Source organism: Solanum pennellii, chromosome 5, assembly GCF_001406875.1.
Source record: "Solanum pennellii chromosome 5, SPENNV200".
NCBI lineage: Eukaryota > Viridiplantae > Streptophyta > Magnoliopsida > Solanales > Solanaceae > Solanum > Solanum pennellii.
In genome coordinates, this window is record NC_028641.1 from 5489553 (window position 1) to 5512080 (window position 22528).

The 22528-nt window shown below is 27.9% G+C and overlaps 3 protein-coding genes across 3 annotated transcripts; all 3 read right to left on the bottom strand.

Moving 5' to 3' along the window:
* Positions 1-834: 834 nt before the first annotated feature.
* LOC107018831 (UDP-glycosyltransferase 89A2-like) lies at positions 835-2629 on the bottom strand. The gene has a single exon (XM_015219413.2). The coding sequence runs from the start codon at positions 2445-2447 to the stop codon at positions 1053-1055; it is 1395 nt and encodes a 464-aa protein (XP_015074899.1). The 5' UTR covers positions 2448-2629; the 3' UTR covers positions 835-1052.
* A 7763-nt stretch (positions 2630-10392) lies between these two features.
* LOC107019918 (enoyl-CoA delta isomerase 1, peroxisomal-like) lies at positions 10393-11172 on the bottom strand. Its single transcript, XM_015220277.2, has one exon. It carries the CDS (start codon positions 11144-11146, stop codon positions 10457-10459), a length of 690 nt encoding a protein of 229 aa, XP_015075763.1. The 5' UTR covers positions 11147-11172; the 3' UTR covers positions 10393-10456.
* A 708-nt stretch (positions 11173-11880) lies between these two features.
* On the bottom strand, positions 11881-12667 carry LOC107019994 (enoyl-CoA delta isomerase 1, peroxisomal-like). The gene has a single exon (XM_015220340.2). The coding sequence runs from the start codon at positions 12662-12664 to the stop codon at positions 11975-11977; it is 690 nt and encodes a 229-aa protein (XP_015075826.1). The 5' UTR covers positions 12665-12667; the 3' UTR covers positions 11881-11974.
* Positions 12668-22528: the final 9861 nt, after the last annotated feature.

Sequence of the window (22528 nt, forward strand, 5' to 3'; positions counted from 1 at the left end):
GCAAATGGCAAAAATCAAATATTATAAAATTTGTAACAATTATGATATTTTAATAACGAAATATTATATATATATATATATATATATATATATATATTTATATATCCATTTTCAAGGTCACAACCTTAAAAATTTTATGATACCCCAACTTCACTATGAAAACACATACATACTTTCATTAATGTACTCTCTTTTAAACACCTTTTTAAGTTCTTAAATAAATTTAATTTGTCATTCAAATCTTTTAAAAGAGTAATAAAAAATATGTTAAAATTGTGAAAGATAATATAGTATAATATTAGATTCATAATTCAATTAAATAATAGAGTATATAGTGTATAGTTTCTTCATATACGGAATAAACTTGTCATAAGGTTGTAACAATAAAATTATAAGTTTATCACTCAAAATTAGAAAAGATGGAGGTTACTATAGGAATATGATTCCAAAAGGTTGAATATTATATATCGATACATAAAAATATTGCAATAGTTTTGTCACTAAAAAATCATGTATCACAAGAGATTGAGTAAAGATGCAAATATGCTATTAATCTTAATAAAATGATTTATATATGAATGTCAAATATGAAGGGTTTAAATAATGCTACATTAAGAAAAGACAATAAAATCGAAAAAAAGTTTGTTATATTTGCTTTATATTTGAGCTGATATAATTTGTGTAAGTCAAGAATTTATTGAAAACAATTTTCTATCTTCAGAAGGTCGAAAAAATATGAATAGACATCACCCTTTCGAGACTCCACTTATGAATTACATGTAATTCTAATGGATCAACATTGCAATCTACAAATTGAATTCCAAACACAAATAATACATTATAAGAAACGACATTTATTTGTAACAAATAATGAGACATTTTAGAATAAATAGAACATTAGATGAACAAGGTCAACTTGTCTCATTTTCTTCCAAACATTATCACATAATTTTTACATAAATTTATATTTAAGTTTAAGAATACCTATCAAGAGTTCATCTAGGCCCAACCAAGGCCCAACTTGAAAAAGTTAGGCCCATTTGCATGAATTTTCAACTTTTTAGTTGGGCCAACTCTCTTACAATGGAATCTAAATCCCTTTTAGAGCTCCCTCCAATTTTGACAGCTTCAAGTGCTTCATTACTCATTTTTTTGGCCCTCTCCTTAAGCAAATCATTACTCATTGCCTCACTAATTTTTCGACTCAACTCCATCGGGTCAGGCACTGAGTCTGAGCCCTCATAAACTCGGATCGCTGTGTTCATATTTTCCACCAATAACCACATGTTTATGAATTGGTCGGCCTCCATGGGCCATCCCAAAATTAGTACTCCAGCCACTATCGCTTCCAACACAGAATTCCATCCACAGTGACTCAAAAATCCACCAACGGCTCGATGGCCCAATATCTCCACTTGTGGAGCCCAACCCTTTATTACTAGGCCTCTCCCTAAGAGTCTCTCCTCAAACCCTTTTGACACTGATCCAAAACCTTGTTCCTCTTGTTGGGCTGTCAATTGTTTAGCTACTAAAATGAACCTCACTCCACTTTTCTCAAGCCCAATAGTTAAGGCCTCCATTTGGGCCTTTGTTAGTAACTTTTGGCTTCCAAAAGCTACATAAAGAACAGACTCATTAGGACACTCATCAAGCCAAGTAAAAACTCTCTCATTTTCATCAACATTATCAGACTTCCCAATTCTACCAGGCCCACCAACTAAATTTATTGGCCCAATTGAATACACACGATTATGGCCCATTTCCTTCTTCAATAAGCCCAAATACTCACTTTCTAAAACCTCAAAAGTATTGAAAATTGACCCAAAACTCTTACCATTTGCAACAAGTCCATTTCTAACAATCTCCCAATCTGGATCACCCTCTATAAACCTTTGAAACACTGAAGGAAGATGTTCCCTCACAAATCTTGGGCTTTTAGGAAGCCCATTAAACGCAACAAAGCCCAAATCTTTATAAGCCTTAAAATTCTTCCAAATATCAAGAATAATAGAAACCAATAAAGCCCCGGAACTGTAAAATACAATTCCGAGTACACCAACTTCTTGGGCCAAATCTAAAGTCCAGCCCAAGAAGAAATCATAAATAATCGCCACCGGAGGATTTGATTGGGCCTTAAACCACTCTACTATTGGGCCACGAAGCTTTCTAAGCCCACCAATAATCGGGGTGTTGCCGGAGTTTCCAACATCTTTAATGTTTTCAACTCCGGAAGGAAGAGATGGGTGGCCCGGAAACGGAAAAACAAGAATTTCAACCGATGGGTGTGTAGAAATAAGAGGATCAAGAATCGGAACATTTTTAGGTGTCACTAAAATAGTAATTTTAAAGCCATGAAGAAGAAGTTGATGGGTAAAATCAAGAAGGGGAAGTATGTGACCTTGTGCTGGAAATGGAAAAATTAAGATATGAACACCATTTTGTGACATTTTTTATTTTTCTCACAACAAGTTGAGTGAGTTTGAATTTTGAATGAACTTAGAGATATGTTAGTTTGGATAATTTAGTGATGTTTATTTATATGGTGGAAAATGGAGGAAATTTATTGGTAGGTGCAATTGTTAAAGAAAGGACAAATAAGAGATGACTCGTTTAGTTTAGTGTTGCACAATTTAATGAAATTTTCTTGATAATAGCTTATATTTTTTATAAAGTATATTGTAGTAATTTATTATTATGGAACTTTATGGGGTTTGGGCTATTAAATGTACATGTGATATGAGTGGATGCTGATCTTTTAATATTTATCTTTATTCGCTAAAAAGCTAGTATGTCATGTGCAAGTATTCTTAAATTTATTATGAATTAATAGTTGATAGTTTCAATTTTTTTTTTCATATGAGTATTTAAACTTTTATTAAAAGTTAAATGTTTCTACGAGAACTTGAAATTACCTGTTATGTCATGTGACAAATTGGATGTATATCTGAGTTTAGTTAATTAAATAATTTTTAAAAAAGTTATCAATAATTTAAGAACGAAACTAATAATTTATGCAAAAATACTTCTAATTCAAACAAGAAAGAGTGAGAATTTAGAGATGTGTATGTTTGAAATTAAAGAAACCAAACTTTATTATTAATTTGATTTATAGATTTAATTAATGGACATAATTAATTTAGTTTTTTTTTTCTTACGCCATACAAAAAATAGTCAAGATGCTATTTAGTTTCATTGTCCCTTTACTTTATGAGTGTGGGGCTTATTTTTATGCTATTGCTTTTTAAAGCAGCAATAATGTCAACGACCTCTGCCAGGGAATAAATATTTTATCCAGAGTAATTAGTTTATTTATTATTTATCGGGGTAAATCACGTGAAATACACTAATTTAAGTATTAATTACTAAAACTTTTAAGAGTTTCACATATTACTTCCTCTATTATACTTCATGTTTAGCATAGATGACTAAATTCATAAAATAATTTTAAAATTGAGATACAAAATTTATTTATTTAAATTAATTGGATGTAATTGATTTCCTTAATTAAAGGAGTAATTGAGGATTTTCAAAATATATAGATAATTAATTTAATTTTATTATTCTTTGAAATAGTTATTTCATTAATATTATTAATTTAAGATAAAAGCATGTATATCTTGACAATGTAATTTGGTTAATTTTTAAATTATTACTCTTAGGGTAATAAATTCAATAATTTGATATATCTATTATGATGTATCTAACAAACTAAACATTTAGATATATGAGTATCATGCAAGTATATTCATATGTATCATAAATTTATCTAGCATTAATTTCATGTATTTGTTATACGCATCTAGTATTAATTTTATGTATCTGTTTATATATATCTAATATTAATTTTATGTATTTGTTATACGTATCTAGTAGTAATTTTATTTATCTATTTATATATGTCTAATATTAATTTAATGTAACTTTTATGTGTATCTAGTATTGATTTGATGTATCAGGTATCAGCTCATATGTTATAGCAAAAAACATGTATCTCGAATACATAGTAAGCATATACATCTAATTATGTGTATCTAAATTCATACATTATATCAAAAAATATGTATCTTGAATACATAATAAGCATATACATTTAATTATGTGGATCTAAATATGAAATACAACTGAAACACATGAATTTAGGACAAATCAGGATTGTAGAGAATCTGTCATATCATTAATAACATCTTGTTGTTAAAAATCATGTATACAAAATTTAATGGTGGATACATATACATGTTCATATACCCCATTACTAGAAGTACAACTCGAATCTTAATTAAGAGTACTACTTATAGATACACATATTTCAAGGAATATATCAAAGCAATATTGGATTTGCCACATCCATGACACAGTAATCAAAGAAAGCCTTAGGAAAACACTAGCAAACAAAAACTCTCTACAATACTCTCTTTGATCCTTTTGCGTTGTGGCATAACATAATCAAATCTAAAATTCCTTTCTTCCAGAGACAAACAATCAAGATCCACTCTGAATTGAAAGTTTTGTCTGTAACAGTTACTTTGATTTGATATATAGAATAATATTTGCGTTGATCAGAATTTATATCTTGAGAAGAAGAGAGTAGAATGTTATTGTTGGAATGAAATTGTACATTGAAATAGTGGATCTTGATAAATATGGGAGGAAGAATTAAGAAATAGTGGTTAATTTGAAGTGAAAGAGTTAATTAAGCATATAATTAATCAATCATAGTTTTAAGGAATGTGAATATCTAATTGTATCTTCAAATAATATATTAATTATGATATAAAATACTAAAAGTGATAATATATGCATTGTTTGAAAGTAAAAATAATATAAGTATATATAGTAATGATATATATCTAATAAGATAGTTTATCCTATTTATTATTCTCTTTGAGAGAAAAAAACTCAATGTATCATATAAATGTTCAGTATATTATTTATAATTTAATAAATGCATTTTCTGCAAAAATGTTATTTTTTCTTTATAAGAATAAAACAAAAGATTAACATAATGAAATATTTTTATGTGCATGAGTTATACATGATACACTTAAATAATATTGAGAATCAAATAAAAAAGTTGAAATTGAAACAAAATATTATACATCAACACCTCAAAAACTAAGATCATACTTAACGGAAATAATATCGGAATTAACATTGCAAATGTTAAAGTGGATATCATAATGAAGAAATTTTTATTTAATTAGTATTGCTTGATATCAAAATTATATATCTCTTTAGTTCGTACAAACTCATAAATCGTGATAGTCAAATTTGATCCATAAATATGTAATATATCCGATCTATGGAATTTGTTATAAATTAATAATTGAGAGTTTTATTTTTAAATTATTGCTAGTCTTAAAAACACCTTTTTACTAGATTATTTGAACTTAATTAATATTCTTCGATTTTACAATATGAGTCAATTACATTGAACACTTCTCTCGACTTTTTACTAAGAACACATGCTTCTACAAGAGTTTGAGATCACTTATTATGTCATGTTGCAGATCAGAGGTATATATAAATTTAGTTAATCAAATAATATTTTTTATAAGGTGACAATAATTTAAAAACGAAACTATTATTTTGCGAAAAAATACTTCTAATCCAAGCTGGGAAGAGTGAGAATTTAGAGATTTGTGTGTTTGATATAGGAACTTTATGTGGTTTTTGAAATATATTTAACTGGTAAATATATCCGCGCTTCGCGCATACCTCATTAGATTTATAAATAATCTTTTTTTGTTTAAATATTTTGAGTCAAATATTATTATCGTTGAACCCAATAAATTATATTTCAACTTATAGTTCACTATCTATGTTTTTAGTACTTTAATTATAGTTGATTTCGTATAATTTATTTGGTATGTTATATTTAGAAACATGTAAAAAAAGAAAAATAATTTCAAGAAAATTTTCTTTTTGTTTCTGCGGCTGTAATAAATTCTAAATTATATTTTTAGGTAATAGATTCTAAATTATATTTTTAGGATGGAATTAAATTATACGGTGTTCATAAAAAATATTGAAAAAAGTTACTCTAAGTAAATACGGTGTTCATGATTATTTGGGCTTTTTGAAGAGGAAATGGGCCATGAGCGTGTATATTCAATTGGGCCGGTAAATTTAGTTGGTGGGCCGGGTAGAATTGAGAAGTCCAATGTGGATGATGAGGCAAATGAGAGTTTTCACTTGGCTTGATGAAGGGAAACTTACATAAATATACTATGATAAAAATATATTTACCATTTATAGCAGTAACATTTTTTTTCACATGATCACTTTTAATTCATTTATAATACAAGTTTAATACATATTACAAAGAACAATTTATTATTCACATATAATACAAGTTTTAACGATGGATAATATATTTATCACAGATTTTAACACACTTATAATACAATATGTCAATTTTTTTACCAAACAAACATAAAAAAAATATTTCAAAAAATAATTATAAATCATATATATTGCATACGTAATTCACTTTTAATTCATATTACAAATTTAATATAGTATTGTTATAAATGATAATAAATTAAAAATATTGCTAAAATCAGTAATTATTTATTAAAATGTATTAATTTATGTAATTTTTCTCTTGATGAATGAGTCTGTTCTTTATGTAGCTTTTGGGAGTCAAAAGTTAATAACAAAGGCCCAAATGGAGGCCTTAACTATTGGGCTTGAGAAAAGTAGAGTGAAGGTCATTTTAGTAGCTAAACAATTGATTTTGTCCCAACAAGAGAAACAAGGGTTTGGATTAGTGCCACAAGGGTTTGAGGAGAGAGTTTTAGGGAGAGGTCTAGTAAGACATCGAGCCGTTGGTGGGTTTCTGAGTCACTGTAGATGGAATTCTGTGTTGGAGGCGATAGTGGCGGGAGTACTAATTTTGGTATGGCCAGTGGAGACCGACCAATTCACTAACACGTGGTTGTTGGCAGACAATATGAAGATATCGCCCGAGTTTGTGAATGTGCAAACTCAGTGCCCCACCCGATAGAGTTAGATCGGAGAATTAATGAGACAATGAGTAATTATTTGCTTAAGGAGAGGGCCAAAAAAATGAGAGATGAAACTTATGAAGCTGTTAAAATTGGAGGGAGCTCTAAAAGGGATTAATAAGAGAGTTGGCCCAACTAAAAAGTTAATAATTCATGAAAACGGACCAAACAATTTCATGTTGGGCTAATATTTGATGAATTTGGGTGGGCTAAATGAACAGTTGATATGATTTTTTAACTTCAATATAATTGTATTCTAGGTGATAAGATTGGCTTAAGAAGCATCAAATCAGATAAAGTGTTCCAGAAAAGATAAACACATCAAATAAGAATATTTCAAGAAAGTACATACCAGGCCCAACCGACAACATCTTTCAAGCTTTGTAGCATAGTCTTTATACCTTGTTAGCATCACAATTACATCAGAACGAAGAATATTTTCATTAACTAATGGAACCAATCATCTACAGAGAACCATATCTCAAACAAAAAGGTCTACATATTTTCATTACTAAACATGCCAATAAGATACAATAGCTTAAAAAAGTGTGATAGCTGAAACTCATCAGTTTTGCGCATAAGCCACCTATCGCTGATGCGCTGCTAGTATAGGTCCCATGCTTATTCGATTTTTCCTGTCAAACAAAGACAGAACGACCGAATGTCTACATCACAACTTTGATACTGTAACCACCTTTTGATACTTGCACGTTATAAATTATACATCTCTCAAGGAAGCAATATCTTTAACCTGGAGAAGATTACATTCTAACAATGAATAAGAAACTTGTCATACAAAATTACTTTAGTAGCAGGGATATTTTTGGCAAGCATCTGCAAGTGCAATGCAACTTCAGTGTCAATATTTTACAAAAAGAAAATGTCATCACAATAAAGAGTGAATACAATAAATCTTAACATGTATAATTTTTTCGCTTTTAGAAAAAATAAAATTACGTAATCCTTGTAGCCCAGTCTTGTTATTTAGGTGGCATCACACGCATATATATAAACCATCAATTAAGTCACCTCGAATTTTGTAAAAGAAAAACAAACTTGAAAATTACTGAATGTAGGGCCTATTGATATAATCTAAAGTGCTAACAGTGTAATCCTCAAATACCTAATTTTCAAGTATAACAAAAATGCCTTTTAAGACGCATCTTGTGAACAAAAAGAATATCATCAAATTCCACTTAAATCTCCTTAACAAAAATACCTCAGACGTTTAACTTTTTGACACAATTACTTTAGAATTAATTCGAACAATGATAAAGAAACTTAATCTCACAAAATGACATCTGAGTCAATCTTTTCGCAGTGTAGCATGTTGCTCGCAATTATCAACTTTTACAATATGTAACTTTATTGTATCAGGAGGAGGGGAAAAGTATTTTTGAGGATCATTTCTCCTTTAGATGTGAAATAGACAGTGTCGCTGGAAAATAAAATAAAAAAAGATAAATGAGATAGATTATGAAGTGAGGAGCGACACATAGAAAATCAGACTGTAATCTTTCTGGTGCCAGCCTATAACGACGCATAGAAAATCAGACTGTAATCTTTCTAGTGCTAGCCTATAATTTATAACACACAGAAATTTTGATTTGAAACCAATTGAACTAACTGAATATCATAGCATCAAGAAACATGATAGCAGCATCCCAAAAATAGCAGCTTGAGTGGGTCTAAGTGTAGTAAAAATAGCAGGAAGTACGAAATAAATTTTGCTAATGCTGATTCAGATTTCCAGCTACTGTGTTAAATTAAAAATCTTATGATTTTACATCAAAATTTAACTTAAAGATCAGACTACGATATAAAAGACATACTCTTAATTTTATATAAATTCATGAAATAGATTGTTATATCAAATTCAAACTAAATATGTACCTCGAAATTAGAAGACGAGGTCCATATGAATCACTCTACCTTCAGTATCCTCTGTCATGTTGATTACTTATTGAACTTTCTTAAGTAACATATCAATCATGTTGGATACTTATTCAACTATCGAATCCCTCAATTAACATATATGCTACATATATGTTCTTGTACATACTTATCCAAGTAACGTTTCTTCCTTTCAAAGCCAAAGCATTCATCTTCTCAAACCCACAAATAACATGACCAATGACCAATATTGTTGAGTCTAAGCATACATTTATATTGTCGATGGCTCTCCGTGGAAAGCTAAGAATCAAAGACTTGCTTTTCAAATGATGTTTTATTGCTGATGGGAGTTGCTCCTTTTTTCAAGTTCAGAATGAAACTGCTATTTCACAAATGCAATTTGGCGAGACTTCCTTACTTGGATTCAATGAAAATGCCTAAATCTATATGCTAGAGGAATAAAAATTGGCTAATTGTAGTGATATACAATATATGATTGAAAAGATTCACAAGAAATGCAAGGATTTTTTAGAATACCAATTGACCTAAAGAGAGAAGATCCTTTACATGCAAAGTACTTTGTTTCATCAACTCAAAATTAAAATAATAATTCTCATGAAATTCTACTGTTCTACACACTAATGAAGATGGATACATAATTACATAAAGAATCAGAAACAACAAAAATCATAAATAAAAGGAAAAAGAAATAGAACTAAAACAATACATTGTAAAAATTAACACATAGACTATCCGAAGAGGAGTATATCGAAATTGGAACTTAGTCTAAGACAACTCGATCTAAAGAGAGACAGAGGAGATTGAACGTTGATAGAAATAATAGCTCAATAGAGAACCGCCATTAAAGTCTCATTACCAACCTCTTGAAAATTGAAGGAAGAAAGAACAAGGGAAATTCTTCTTTCTGTCAAGAAAAATATGAATTGCAAACAAATAGAGAAAATTAATTTATCAGAATTGAATAACAAAGAGGAATGCAACCAAATAGAGGCAGAAAAAAGATGAAAATTTGCACAACTTCTATCACAGAGAGAAATAAGAAATTTTCAGATACTTTATCGTGATCTGTGCGGTGCTGCACAATTTTTAGTTAAATGACACATTGCAATGTAATCTTATGTAAAGTAAAAAATACCCTTAGACAAATACAAAATGCATTTAACCACACAGGTTGATGCAAAACTTAAACCCACACTTGTATTTAGTATATATATATGTCTGTTCTAAAAGTTCAATATGTTGATTGAAATTTTGACCTGGAAACTCGCTGTCAAATTTAACCCATAAATATGTAATTTTATCCCTGCCTATGAAATTTGGGTTAATCGAGAGAGTTACTTATCGATTTAAAGAATTCAAATAGATTCAACTCAAAAACCATCCGAAGTGTTTGGGTGAAGTTGATCAAGCCATTCAACGCCTTTTTATTGTATGTTCATGCAAATCAATAGTAAAATATTGACAATGAAAATAACAAAGAGAACAATAAAGTTATCGACTCGATTTTTATTTTTAATGTATTCCACCTTACTTGTTTACAATCTAGATACAATCTCATTGTTTAGCACAACCAATACATCTGAAAACACAACCTTCCTATTATGTGCGTAAACTTTCCCATCCCATTTCCTCGCCATTAACACCTCCCCAAGCTTTATAGCCTCCTTCATCGTCTCCGCTGAACCGTGGTGCGCGGAGTCGACGATACCCTGCTCGATTGCCATGTCAGCAGTCAATTTAGTACCTCTCATAACCACATCACGCCAAGCTACAGGCGACTTCACTTTGTTCTTCACCAAAGTCACGAACCAATTCGGAATTTTCAATCCGATATCAATTTCACTCATGTACAGAAATCCACGATCCTTTCGCATCAGGATGTAATCATGGCTCATCGCCAATATGAATCCGGCCGCCGAAGCATGGCCGGTAACAGCCGCGATCGTAGGCATAGGAAGGTTGAAAAATTCAGAAATGAGCAATTTGAGCTTGGAATCCATTAACTCTAAGCTGGATGGATCGGACGAAGCCAAATCGAGATCGTAGCCATTAGAGAAGAATTTGCCCTGAGCCGTAGTGATTAAAACGGAGCTGCCTGTTGCTTCTGCCGTTATCCGTTCGAGAGCGGAACTGATTGAATCAATAAGAGAAGGATTTAGCCTGTGCTCATCGTCGCCGGTGAGTGTAAGAATGAATAAATTCCCCTGTTTCTGTAACGTGCACATTTTTCCTATGAACTTAGCCCAATTAGTAGTATATACTTTTTTTTATATGCAAATTTCCCCAATGACAGCTGCCTAAATGTTGACTAATTTTTTTTTATTCAATGTTTAGTATCTGTATTAGAGCCTCATTATTTTAGATTCGCGCATAAGACTCTATTTGAATTTTGAATTTGTGCCACAAAAAGCTCTATTAAAAAAAACGTTTTTGATCAAGAATTTTTTTCTATATCCAGGCTGGAACCTGAGATATCTCTAATTAATAGAGGATCAGTCTCATACGTTATAGGGTGGTTGAATGTTGACTAATATCATAGACTATTCTCCTCTGAGTAGAGATAATCATTAGTTATTAATAGTTGTGTAAATTGAAACAAATGTTTAATGTATACATTAATTTGATCGATATATAAATATTTGATAGGTAAATTTCTATCGAGCTATACATAATTAAGTATTCAATTCTATTGCTAAGCTAATAGAGGAGTTATAAAAAAAATTATAATTCTCTTGTAGTGCTAATTTTTTCGAATCTAACATTATTATAATCTTCGTTTTTTACTATTTCTCGAAAAATCCACATACACTCTTGACGGTGGCGTTAATTGGAGTAGTTTCCTAGCTAAATCCAATGCTTTTTCTGCGTCGAGCTCCACAAATACTCATTGTCACAAGTGATGTCGAGATAATGGATCGTAAATTCACTATACACGAATTTTATTTTTATTGTTGGCCCATAATTCATAAATATTAATGGATTATAAAGAGATTTATGTTACAAACTTACTCCTATTTTATTTATTTATTTTTGTACCAAATTAAGTCCCTAAATTACAATCTAGATACCATTTTACTAGGTAGCGCAACCAAAACATCAGAAAACACAACCCTTCTGCTGTGAGAGTAAACTTCACCATCCCATTTCCTCTCTATCAACTCCTCCCCAAGCTTTATAGCCTCCTTCATCGTCTCCGCTGCACCGTGGTGCGCGGAGACGATGATACCCTGCTCGATTGCCATGTCAGCTGTCAATTTAGTACCTCTCATAACCACATCACGCCAAGCTACAGGCGACTTCACTTTGTTCTTCACCAAAGTCACGAACCAATTAGGAATTTTTAATCCGATATCAATTTCATTCATGTAGAGATATCCACGATCCTTTCGCATGAGGATATAATCATGGCTCATCGCCAGTACGAATCCGGCAGCCGAAGCATGACCTGTTACAGCCGCGATTGTTGGCATAGGAAGGTTGAAAAATTCAAAAATGAGGGATTTGAGCTTGGAGTTTATCAACGGATAGTGCGATGGATCGGACAATGCCCAAGTCAGATCAACGCCATTAGAGAAGAATTTGCCCTGAGCTGTAGTAATTAGAGCGGAGCTGCCGGTTGATTCAGCCGTTACGCGATCGAGAGCAGATTTAATTGAGTCGATAAGAGAGAGATTTAGCCTGTGTTCATCGTCCCCGGTGAGTGTTAGAATGAATAAATTTCCCAATTTCTCTAATGTGCACATTTTTTTTGCTTATGATTTTTGTCAAATTAAAGTACTACTACAGTATCAACTTTATACCGGGGAAAGATTTGAGTGTAGATGGTACTATAAATTTCTAGACTACTCTAAAAATTTTATTTTTCAAAAGCTTTTTAGATCACATGGAACATATTTCTAGATTCTCAGTTTGCAAAAAGTAGCTATGCTTACAAAATATTTACAAATTAAGTCCAAAGTCCAAACATATTTATATGGTATAGAATTCGAATTAAACATACAACTTCTATACATAAAATACATTTTGGAGTCTTTAACCAAGTTTGATTTATCTAGCCTTTGGTTATTTTGATATATATATATATATATATATATATATATATATATATATAATTGTATAATTCGCTGGCTCCTCTTCAGATTGGTATAATTTCGCTGGCAAACCATTAGTATAAATTGTTGTCAGTTTCTCGTTTGTATAAATCGTTGACAGCCTATCTATTTAATTTTATATGTTTGTATATCTTTAATAAAATTTAAATTTTTATATAATTGAATCGAAATAAAACGTTTGTATATTAAATATCACTCTCTTTCTTTATATAAACATAAATTAATACATTGTATTTTATATAATCTGTGTTTATATAAAGCGTGAAAGACAACATATTTGGTGTACCCCTATCATTTTGAGGCAAGACATGTTAGCAGGTTTTTTGAAAACATTATCCCATTAAAATTTATCATTGACGTTTAGTTTTAAGAGTATTAGACAATTTGTTTTAGATTCTAGTTTTGATAGTAAACGTTGATAGTTTTTATTCTACTTTGAGGACTATGTGTTGCATTGGTAAACAGAGTTGTGTTTTTATAGTACTATTGGACTGAAATGTTCAAATATACAATTTTATAATATTTGTTTGATTATAAGACTTTTGAAACTTGTGATGTCAAATATGTCGTAATACTAGTACTGTAAAGTTAAACATAAATGACAACTTGCATCTAGAAATGTTAGATGCAAATTCTAGATTTTTAGTGGTAGCTGTTATTGTCGCTATATAAATATTATTGCTAAATAAATGCCACCAAAATTGAAACCTTTTAGCGGTAATGGTTAAATCTTATCGTTCTTTTTTATAATTATCGCTAAAATTATTTGAAACATTAAATTCAGTGACAATTAACTAATTATCTGTATTAGCAACAACTTATATGGCTGCAAAGGAAGAGAACATCATAACCAATGTCGTCTAATCGTAATTATTTGTTTTAGACACCTAAAATATTGAGGCTTGAAAGATTTTAATGGTAATTTTTATGATTTTATTTTCATTTAAGTTTAAATTTTATGTTAAAAAAAAAAGAAAAAAAGAAAAACTATCTATATTTTACCAAAAATATTTTAAAACTTCGAATTAAATAACTTAAATCTTCGTATTAATAAATAAAGTTTTACAATACTATCCTAGGTAATATATTGTAAACACATAACTGACATCTAATTAACTAGAATTAATTCTTAGATATATATTAGTATGTGAGGCTAACTAAAAGTTTTATGTCATATAAGAATAATGTAATGAAAACAAGTATGTCAACAAAGATGACTTTATTTATATTCTCTCTCTATATAATTAAGATTTTCATTTAAATTTTATCTTATACCACTAATTTTATTGAGATTTCTTGTCTCTATGTTGCAAATTTTAGGTTTACCTTTCCCTTTACCAGAAAATTGCAGACATATAAATTAGTTAGAAGATTAGTTTTGACGTTTATGCAATTGCAAATTCCAGCCCATCAAAACAAAAGTATACAATATATTAAGCTAGAGGTGTGTGCTTATCGTTTTTCATTCATTCCATATCAGCATCTTAGGATTCACGCTTTTTATATAACTAAACAAATACTAAGAAATATGGACTTTGATTTCCAAATCCAGTAAACAAAAACTTTTCTTTTAAGGAATCGAAGCTACGCATGAATTTTGTGATTTGAATTTTGGTTCCCACACTCCACACAAATTTAAATTACGTGGCCCCATTTCTCCACGTCAGACAAATCAGAATCTTCCTCCAACTCTAAATATGCACGTCAACTCAACCCCACACATTCTATTAAAAATATATTGTACAAACCCATGAAAACATCCTTTCCCAAGCCACACTAGAAAATTAAAAAAAAAAAGAAAAAGAAACTCTTCACGTATCTAACACATGTCACACTTTCTTACCACATGGAACATATTTCTAGACTAGTGAATTTGACCGTGCGGTGTGATTATCCATTTTATAAGTTCATTATTAATTTAAAAATTGATTTACTACTATAGCTTATATATGAACTAAATGCTAATTGACTGAAAATTCTTTTAAATGTTATAAACCATAAAGAATATATATATATATATATATATATGTAAAAATGTAATTTCTAACTAACAAAATTGTATTAAGAAAAATAGTAAATAATTCTAGAAATAACTTTCTATATAAAGTGAATAATGATAAATAATAAAAATGTAATTTTTACGCTAACAAAAATATACCAAGAATTATAACAAGAAAATCAAATAGTTTTAGAGACATCTTTAGGTATTATTATTACTATTTATTTATTTTATTATTACTTCAATTTTATGTGAGTCATTTTATAATATCTGTTCATTACTCTATTTTACTATTAATTTAATTTAATTCTTAATATTTAATTTTTTCTATTCATTATGCTTATAAAAAATTTCTACTTTAATATAAAAATACATTATGAATGAATTATTTTTACCTTTATTTTGACTCTAATTAATATACTTGAAAATAAATAAGTGTGATAAAATTAATAATATATATTAGATTGAAATAAAGAAAATATAATGACCCATTTGATCGTTTTGAGTACTAGAGCTTTTAATTTCATAAAAGACTCTTACAAGATTTTAAATGGATATTTTGAACTATTCGTAACTACAATTATAAAATTAAGGGGGCAGTTTAAATAATTATTTTTGTTTGTGATTAAAAAAATAATATTATAATTAGTAGTTAGTCACTTTTACTATTTTTATAATTAGCCATATAATAATTAGGTTAGTAAATAATCTACGGAAGAAAGGAAAAAAAAAACAAAAGAGTCGCACGATGGTCAAAAACAAATTCAATAAGCACTTTAGGTGAGAAAAGTTTTTCAGCTTTCAATACTACATTTGTTGTTTATCTGATGGATCACAATATAAAATTAATATTTTAGTCCAAAAAGGGTTAACTAGAAATTGGTTCCTGGGCATCATATGTTTATTGAGTTAGGTGGATTAAATCGTTATGTTATTGTTTGTGTGATAATTGGTAGGGATAGTAATCATAATCATAATAATATAATATTGAGGGAATGTTATTTGGTCTTTAGAGGCTATTGTGATTTGCTTCTTTTAATTATATAATATTGTTATTATTACTATATTAATTGAATTAGATAAGAAGTTAAAATTATTAAGGTTGAAATCCCATATGTTGCTGTAATTTTCGTTAGTCAGTGGATTGGAGAGAAACAATTTAATATTTTTTTATGTTATTAGGTTATTAATTCTTAAAGACATAGTTAATTATGTTAGTGGATAACTATAGATTGTGGAGGATATAAATGGTTGGTTATAAGGATGAGTTCATTACGATAATTGGTGATCCAATGAATCATGACAAGTTGTGGTCATGGATTTGACTTAGAGTAAGGGTTGTACTTTTAGTTTAGGATTAATTGTCACCACTAGTTTAATAACTAGTTGGCTTCAATTCTTAATAATTAATTGTATTTGTTTTTCAGTTATGATATTATAATTTAGGTATTGATATATTGAGATAAGTAATTATATATTCAATATATTATATTAGTTGAATACCATTTAAATTATGTTAGTTTGAGGAATTAAGGTTTACCCTTACGCTTAAATTTTAGGAAAATTAATTATGAAATTGGGTGAATATTTGAATCTAGGCTAGATATATAGTAACATGAGTGTCTATAGACTCGTTAACTTACAAACTATGGACATATATTTGACAGATTGGGAAGGTTCGAAGTCATTGAGGAAAGAAAAAATATTGATGACGTAGCTTGCTTGACTTCGGTTCTTCGGTGGAGGTAGGTTATGGTTTATGCTATTTGAAAGTAAACTCTTAATAGTGATTGATATGCATTGAATGATATTTTGAAGTGCTCAATGTACTTGACTGTTTTATTGTGTGACTTGGTGGTGTGGTTTGTGATTGATCTGAAATTCTGAGACCGTTGAACCCTCTTTATCGAAGTGATGCCTTGAATAAAGAAGGCTTGATGAAATAATATAACAATGAATTGAAAGTGGTGATAATAAAGGATAAATTAACGGTATTCTTGGATCGGAGTGTCATGTTCCGACACGATATTCTTGGATCGGAGTGTCACTTTTCGACACAGTAATCTTAAATCGGAGTGTCACGTTCCGACACAATTTTCTTGGATCGGAGTGTCACATTCCAACACGGTGTAATTGGATCGGAGTCTTACGTTCCGACACATTAACATTAAAGGAAGATGATATTAAATTAATTTAATGTACTCAATCTCAAAAAACCCATTTCCCAACGAGCGTGGTGTGGAGGCATGAGTCCTCGTGTGTGCTTGATATAGTGATTGATTACGTACTTGCTTCAGTTGTCACTTGTTCATATTGTTTGTTGCTTCTCACCTATTAAGTACTATAGTTGATTTTATACTATATTCTCTGTATATTAGTTACTATTTTGGGTTGACTGATGATACTTACTCAGTACATGTTGCCTCGTACTGAGCCTTACTTGTATTTTTCTTTGTTTTCCTTATATGGAGTGCAACAAGTGTACCGACGAATTTGAATCGCCCTCAGCTCTATCAAGTCTTGGCATATCAGGTTCAAGGGTGAGCTATTCATTCGAGTTTGAGTTGGATTCTCTCAGTCATTACCTGATGTCCTTAGTTTTCGGACACGAATTACTTTATTTCATTTATTTTGATGTCTTTGATACTCTTAGACTTAGTAATTGGAGATTAGATGTTCTTGTTGTGATGACTTTCAGATTTTTGGAAAAGATATTTAGTAAGGTTTTGAGCTTCCGCATTATACTTGTAGTTTGTAAGTTGGGGTTAAATTCATTGGCTCTCCCACGTAGGGGGTTAAGTATGTGTGCCACTAACGAATCGTTTTGGGTTGTGACAAAAGATGCTAAAAATACTTTACAAATGAAATGAATAAGATGATATTTTTGTATTTAAGACGACCACATAATAAAAGTATAATTTTCTTTTAACAAAAATCTATTAAGAAAAATAGCTAGAACAATGAATAATTCTATAAACATCTTTATATATATGAAGTGAATGATGATCAAAGGTAAAAATATAACTTCAAGCGAACAAAAATCTATCAAGAATGATAACAAGAAAACTAAATAGTTCTAGAAATATTTTTAGTTATTATGATTACCATTAACTCATTTTGTTATTACTTCATTTTTTATGACTTATTGTGATATTTACTAATCATTGTATTTTACTATCACTTTAATTTAATTAGTGATATTTTTTCTATTCATTGTATATACTTATTACAAGTGTCAACTTTGATATAAAAAATTATTACTTAAAAAATATGGTAAATTACATTTAATTTTATTTTTGCTCTAATTAATATAAGTAAAAATAAATAATTAAATGTAATAAATTAATAATATATATTAGATTAAAATTAAAGAATAAATAAAATTAGTTGTGATATTAAAAAAATAATATTTTAAAAAATATCAAAAAGTAACTTTACAAATAAAATGAATAGGATGATATATTTGCATTTAAAGTAAACTAAAAATGTATTAGATTATAAATGAGCAGTTCTTCATTAAAATATATATCAACTTTTACTTTTATTTGATTTCATACATATTAACCTGAAGAGTGAACTAACGTAAGTTTGATTTATATTAACGGATCAAAATTTGATATTTTTCTATTATATAAAAATATGAAGTTGAGGACATATATATATATATATATATATATCAAGGATAAAAATGTAATTTCATACTTACAAAAAATCTATCTAGAATAATAACAAGAAACCAAATAGTTCTAGAGACAACTTTGGTTAATGTTATTTCTATCAACACATTTTTGTTACACTTCACATTTTTTATGAGTTATTGTGATATCTATTTATTATTCTATCTAATATTATTTTAATTAATTCCTAATATTTTTATATTGATTATGCTTACTAAAAAGGCCTACTTTAACATAAAAATTCATTACATAAAAATATAGTTAATTATTTTCACCTTTATTTTGACTCTAATTAATATACCTGAAAAGAAACAAGTATGATAGAATTAATAATATATATTAGATTTAAATTAAAGAATAAATAAATTTAATTTCAATATTTAAAAATAAATATTTTAAAATATATTAAATAAAGTAACTTTACAAATAAAATGAATAGGATGATGTATTTGTATTTAAATAAACTAAAAATGTTTATTAAATTATAAAAGTGTAGTTATTCTTAAAATATATAATCAAATTTGTACTTTTACTTGATTTCAAACATAATAATCTAAATATGTGTTTGATTTAAAAAGTTGAGGACAATCTACCCTAATATGATCATTTCATATATATTTTATTTTAAAAACTATATTGTATTTTTAAACTTCATTAAAATATTTTTTTTTCAAGTGGTAAATTTCCTCCTCTAGTTACATGACTTTTCTAAAAACTATAAATTATAAGATTTTTCTAGAACTAATTCTATGACACAAATAAATAGACATTAACTCATTCTTCATTTCTTTCATTCCTCAATTCTCTCCCCTCTCATGTTTTATACCAATAATTTTTTCGTACTTTATTTTATTTGCGCCTAAATATTATACACTCTGGTATAGATCTCTTATTAGGAAAATCAACAATGCAATTTTGATCAATTCTCTCTATAATGACTCAACTTTCAGCAAATTCAACTAGTTCACACTTTTCAAACACCCTAATGAATCAGTTAACATGTTAAATTCAATATCAATCACAATTACTTTTCTCAAAATGCTTAATTCAAAAGGAATTCAACCAGTGAGATAGCTCTTGAAGAACAAAATTTTCAAGAATTTTAGAAGCATATTATGTCATTTTCTTTGATTCTCTTCATACTTTTCAATTTCATGACATTGTTTTTTTTTTGTATTGTAGAGATAATTTTTTTGAAGTATCTAATTTACTTGATTTCTCTTTTCATGTATAATCTCAAAACTTCACGTGACATATATGTCATTCTATAATTTATTGAAAAAATATATATTTAATTATTACTATTACTTTATCATAGTTAAAATCATTTTAAGCAAGTTATATAAATTATTATATTAAGAACCTCATGTTAAATTACCGCAGTATATATCATATCAGCCGCTGCTGATATTTTTAAATCCTCTCTCTTTGATATAAAACATTAATCCATCATGTTTATTAATTATTTTGGAAAAAATTCTATCTTTATTATACAAAATTGTTCTCCTAATTTTAATAAATATTTAGATCAAAGTCATAAGTTTTTTTTTTGTTTTTTTTACGTTATAAAGAATGAGATGATTCATTATAATCTTATAATAAAAGGCAATTTTGTTATTTTATAAATATTCTAGAATGTTTATTTTTATGTTATGGCATTAAAAAAGTGGTAATAGATTTATAATAACAACATTACCAAATAGTTTTTCTTAAATGACATGTGTATCCTAATAATGTGACATTTAATATGAATCAACATTTTCAATCATACTTTTTTCTTAATTAATATAGACTAATTTTAATTAGTCTATTTTAATGATATATTGCGTTTCGTATATATTTATTTTTTATATATTATAAAATTTTCTTCAAACCAAAAATATCTATTAAATAATTATAGGATAAATTTTTATTTTTAAAATATACTAATGATTTTTATAGGTGTAAAGGTAATTCTAATTTAATGATTTGTTAAGGACCTAAAAAAATTGATTTACCTGATGATTTTCTAGAGAAATCATATTAATATATTACAACTAATATGATTTATTGGCGTGATAACTTATTTTAAGTAATATTCCTCTATAGTTAAATATTTCTATTATATAGAAGAGCAAGTTAGGAACGACCAAGGACAAATTTGTCAATTCATAAAGATTCTAGAGTGTTTCTTTCTATGTTATGATATCAAGAAAGTTATAATAGATTTGTAATGACAAAACAACTAAATATATTTTCCTAAATGCCATGTGTATCCTAATGATGTAACATTTAATATGAACTCACATTTTCAATCATACCTTTTTTTTAATATAGACTAATTTTAATTAGTCTATTTTAATGAGATATTGCACTTCGTATATATTTATTTTTTATACGGTATAAATTTTTTATCAAATCAAAATATCTATTAAATAAATATAGGATAAAGTTTTATTTTTACAACATACTAATGATTTTTATATGTCTAAAGGTAATTCTAATTTAATGATTTGTTAAGACCTAAAAAAATTAATTTACGTGATGATTTTCTAAAAAAAATCATATTAATATATTACAATTAATATGATTTATTGACATGATAACTTATTTTAAGTAATATTCCTCTATATTATAAAGAACTTCTTACTATGAAGACATATGAAAATATTCATATCAATTTTCATAAAACATCAAATTTGTAATTTTTCATAATAAAATAAATTACATATTGATATAAGTAAATAAATTTATACTGTGAAAATTCTTTACACTAATATGTATGACATAAACATATTAAAATATATAATTTATACTCCATTTTTCATAAATAATTTTCTAACTATAAATAAATTATCTCTTATAATTTTCATATTGTTTCATTATGACAATTAACATATTACATATCTATCTCTAATGAGTGACAATTAACTCATAACGACCTTTATATAATAGTGAGTTGCACTTTTTAGTCTTGATTTTCTTCTTCTTACAATCTTGAGTTATAATAAATTAGTGTCATTCGTCGAGAGTAAGGAGCATATTAAATATTAGATTATGAATGCATGACAACTCAAAAACAAATGTTTCCACAATTGATATCAATACTTGAATTTCAATTTAAGTAGTACTTTACTACAGTTTGAGTTATCATCCACAGAATATTGATAAAAATAGGGAAAAGGGTCTGATATACCCCTCAACTTTGTCAGTTAGAGCTGATATACCCCTTGTTATAAAAGTGGCTCATATATACCCCTACTTGTAAACAAATGGCTCACATATACCCTTTTCCACTAACGGAAATGAAAAAATAATAATTTTAATCAAAATTTTTATTATTTTTTCTAAAAAATATAATCCCATATGAGTAAATTTAATCCTCATCAAACATATTTTTTTGACTTTTTTTTGTTTCAATGACTAATTTATAATTATTATTTTAATAATCAAATTTATTTATGTTTCACTAATATTCTTGTAAAACTTATTGTAGATGACCAAATTTTTTCTTCGAATACGAAATTAAATTAAAATACACAAAAAAAAATACTTTAATTTTTTTTCATTAAAGTAAGGAATGAAAGAAAAAAACAAAATAAAAATAAGAAATTCAAATAATTATAATAAAAGAAGTCAAAAATAATTTATATATGAAAAAAATTAAAATATACCTTGACCTTTGATAGAAGAATCATATATACCCCAAAATAATTTTTTTAAAAAAATTAGAAGTAATAAATATAAATTTAAAACTAGTTTTTTAACTTCCGTTAAATGAAGGGTATATTTGAGCCATTTTGTGATGACAGGGGTATATGTGAGCCGTTTGTATGACGG

Coding starts and splice junctions, on each gene's coding strand:
- LOC107018831 (XM_015219413.2), bottom strand. CDS start 2,447: ATGTCACAAAATGGTGTTCATATCTTAATTTTTCCATTTCCAGCACAA.
- LOC107019918 (XM_015220277.2), bottom strand. CDS start 11,146: ATGTGCACGTTACAGAAACAGGGGAATTTATTCATTCTTACACTCACC.
- LOC107019994 (XM_015220340.2), bottom strand. CDS start 12,664: ATGTGCACATTAGAGAAATTGGGAAATTTATTCATTCTAACACTCACC.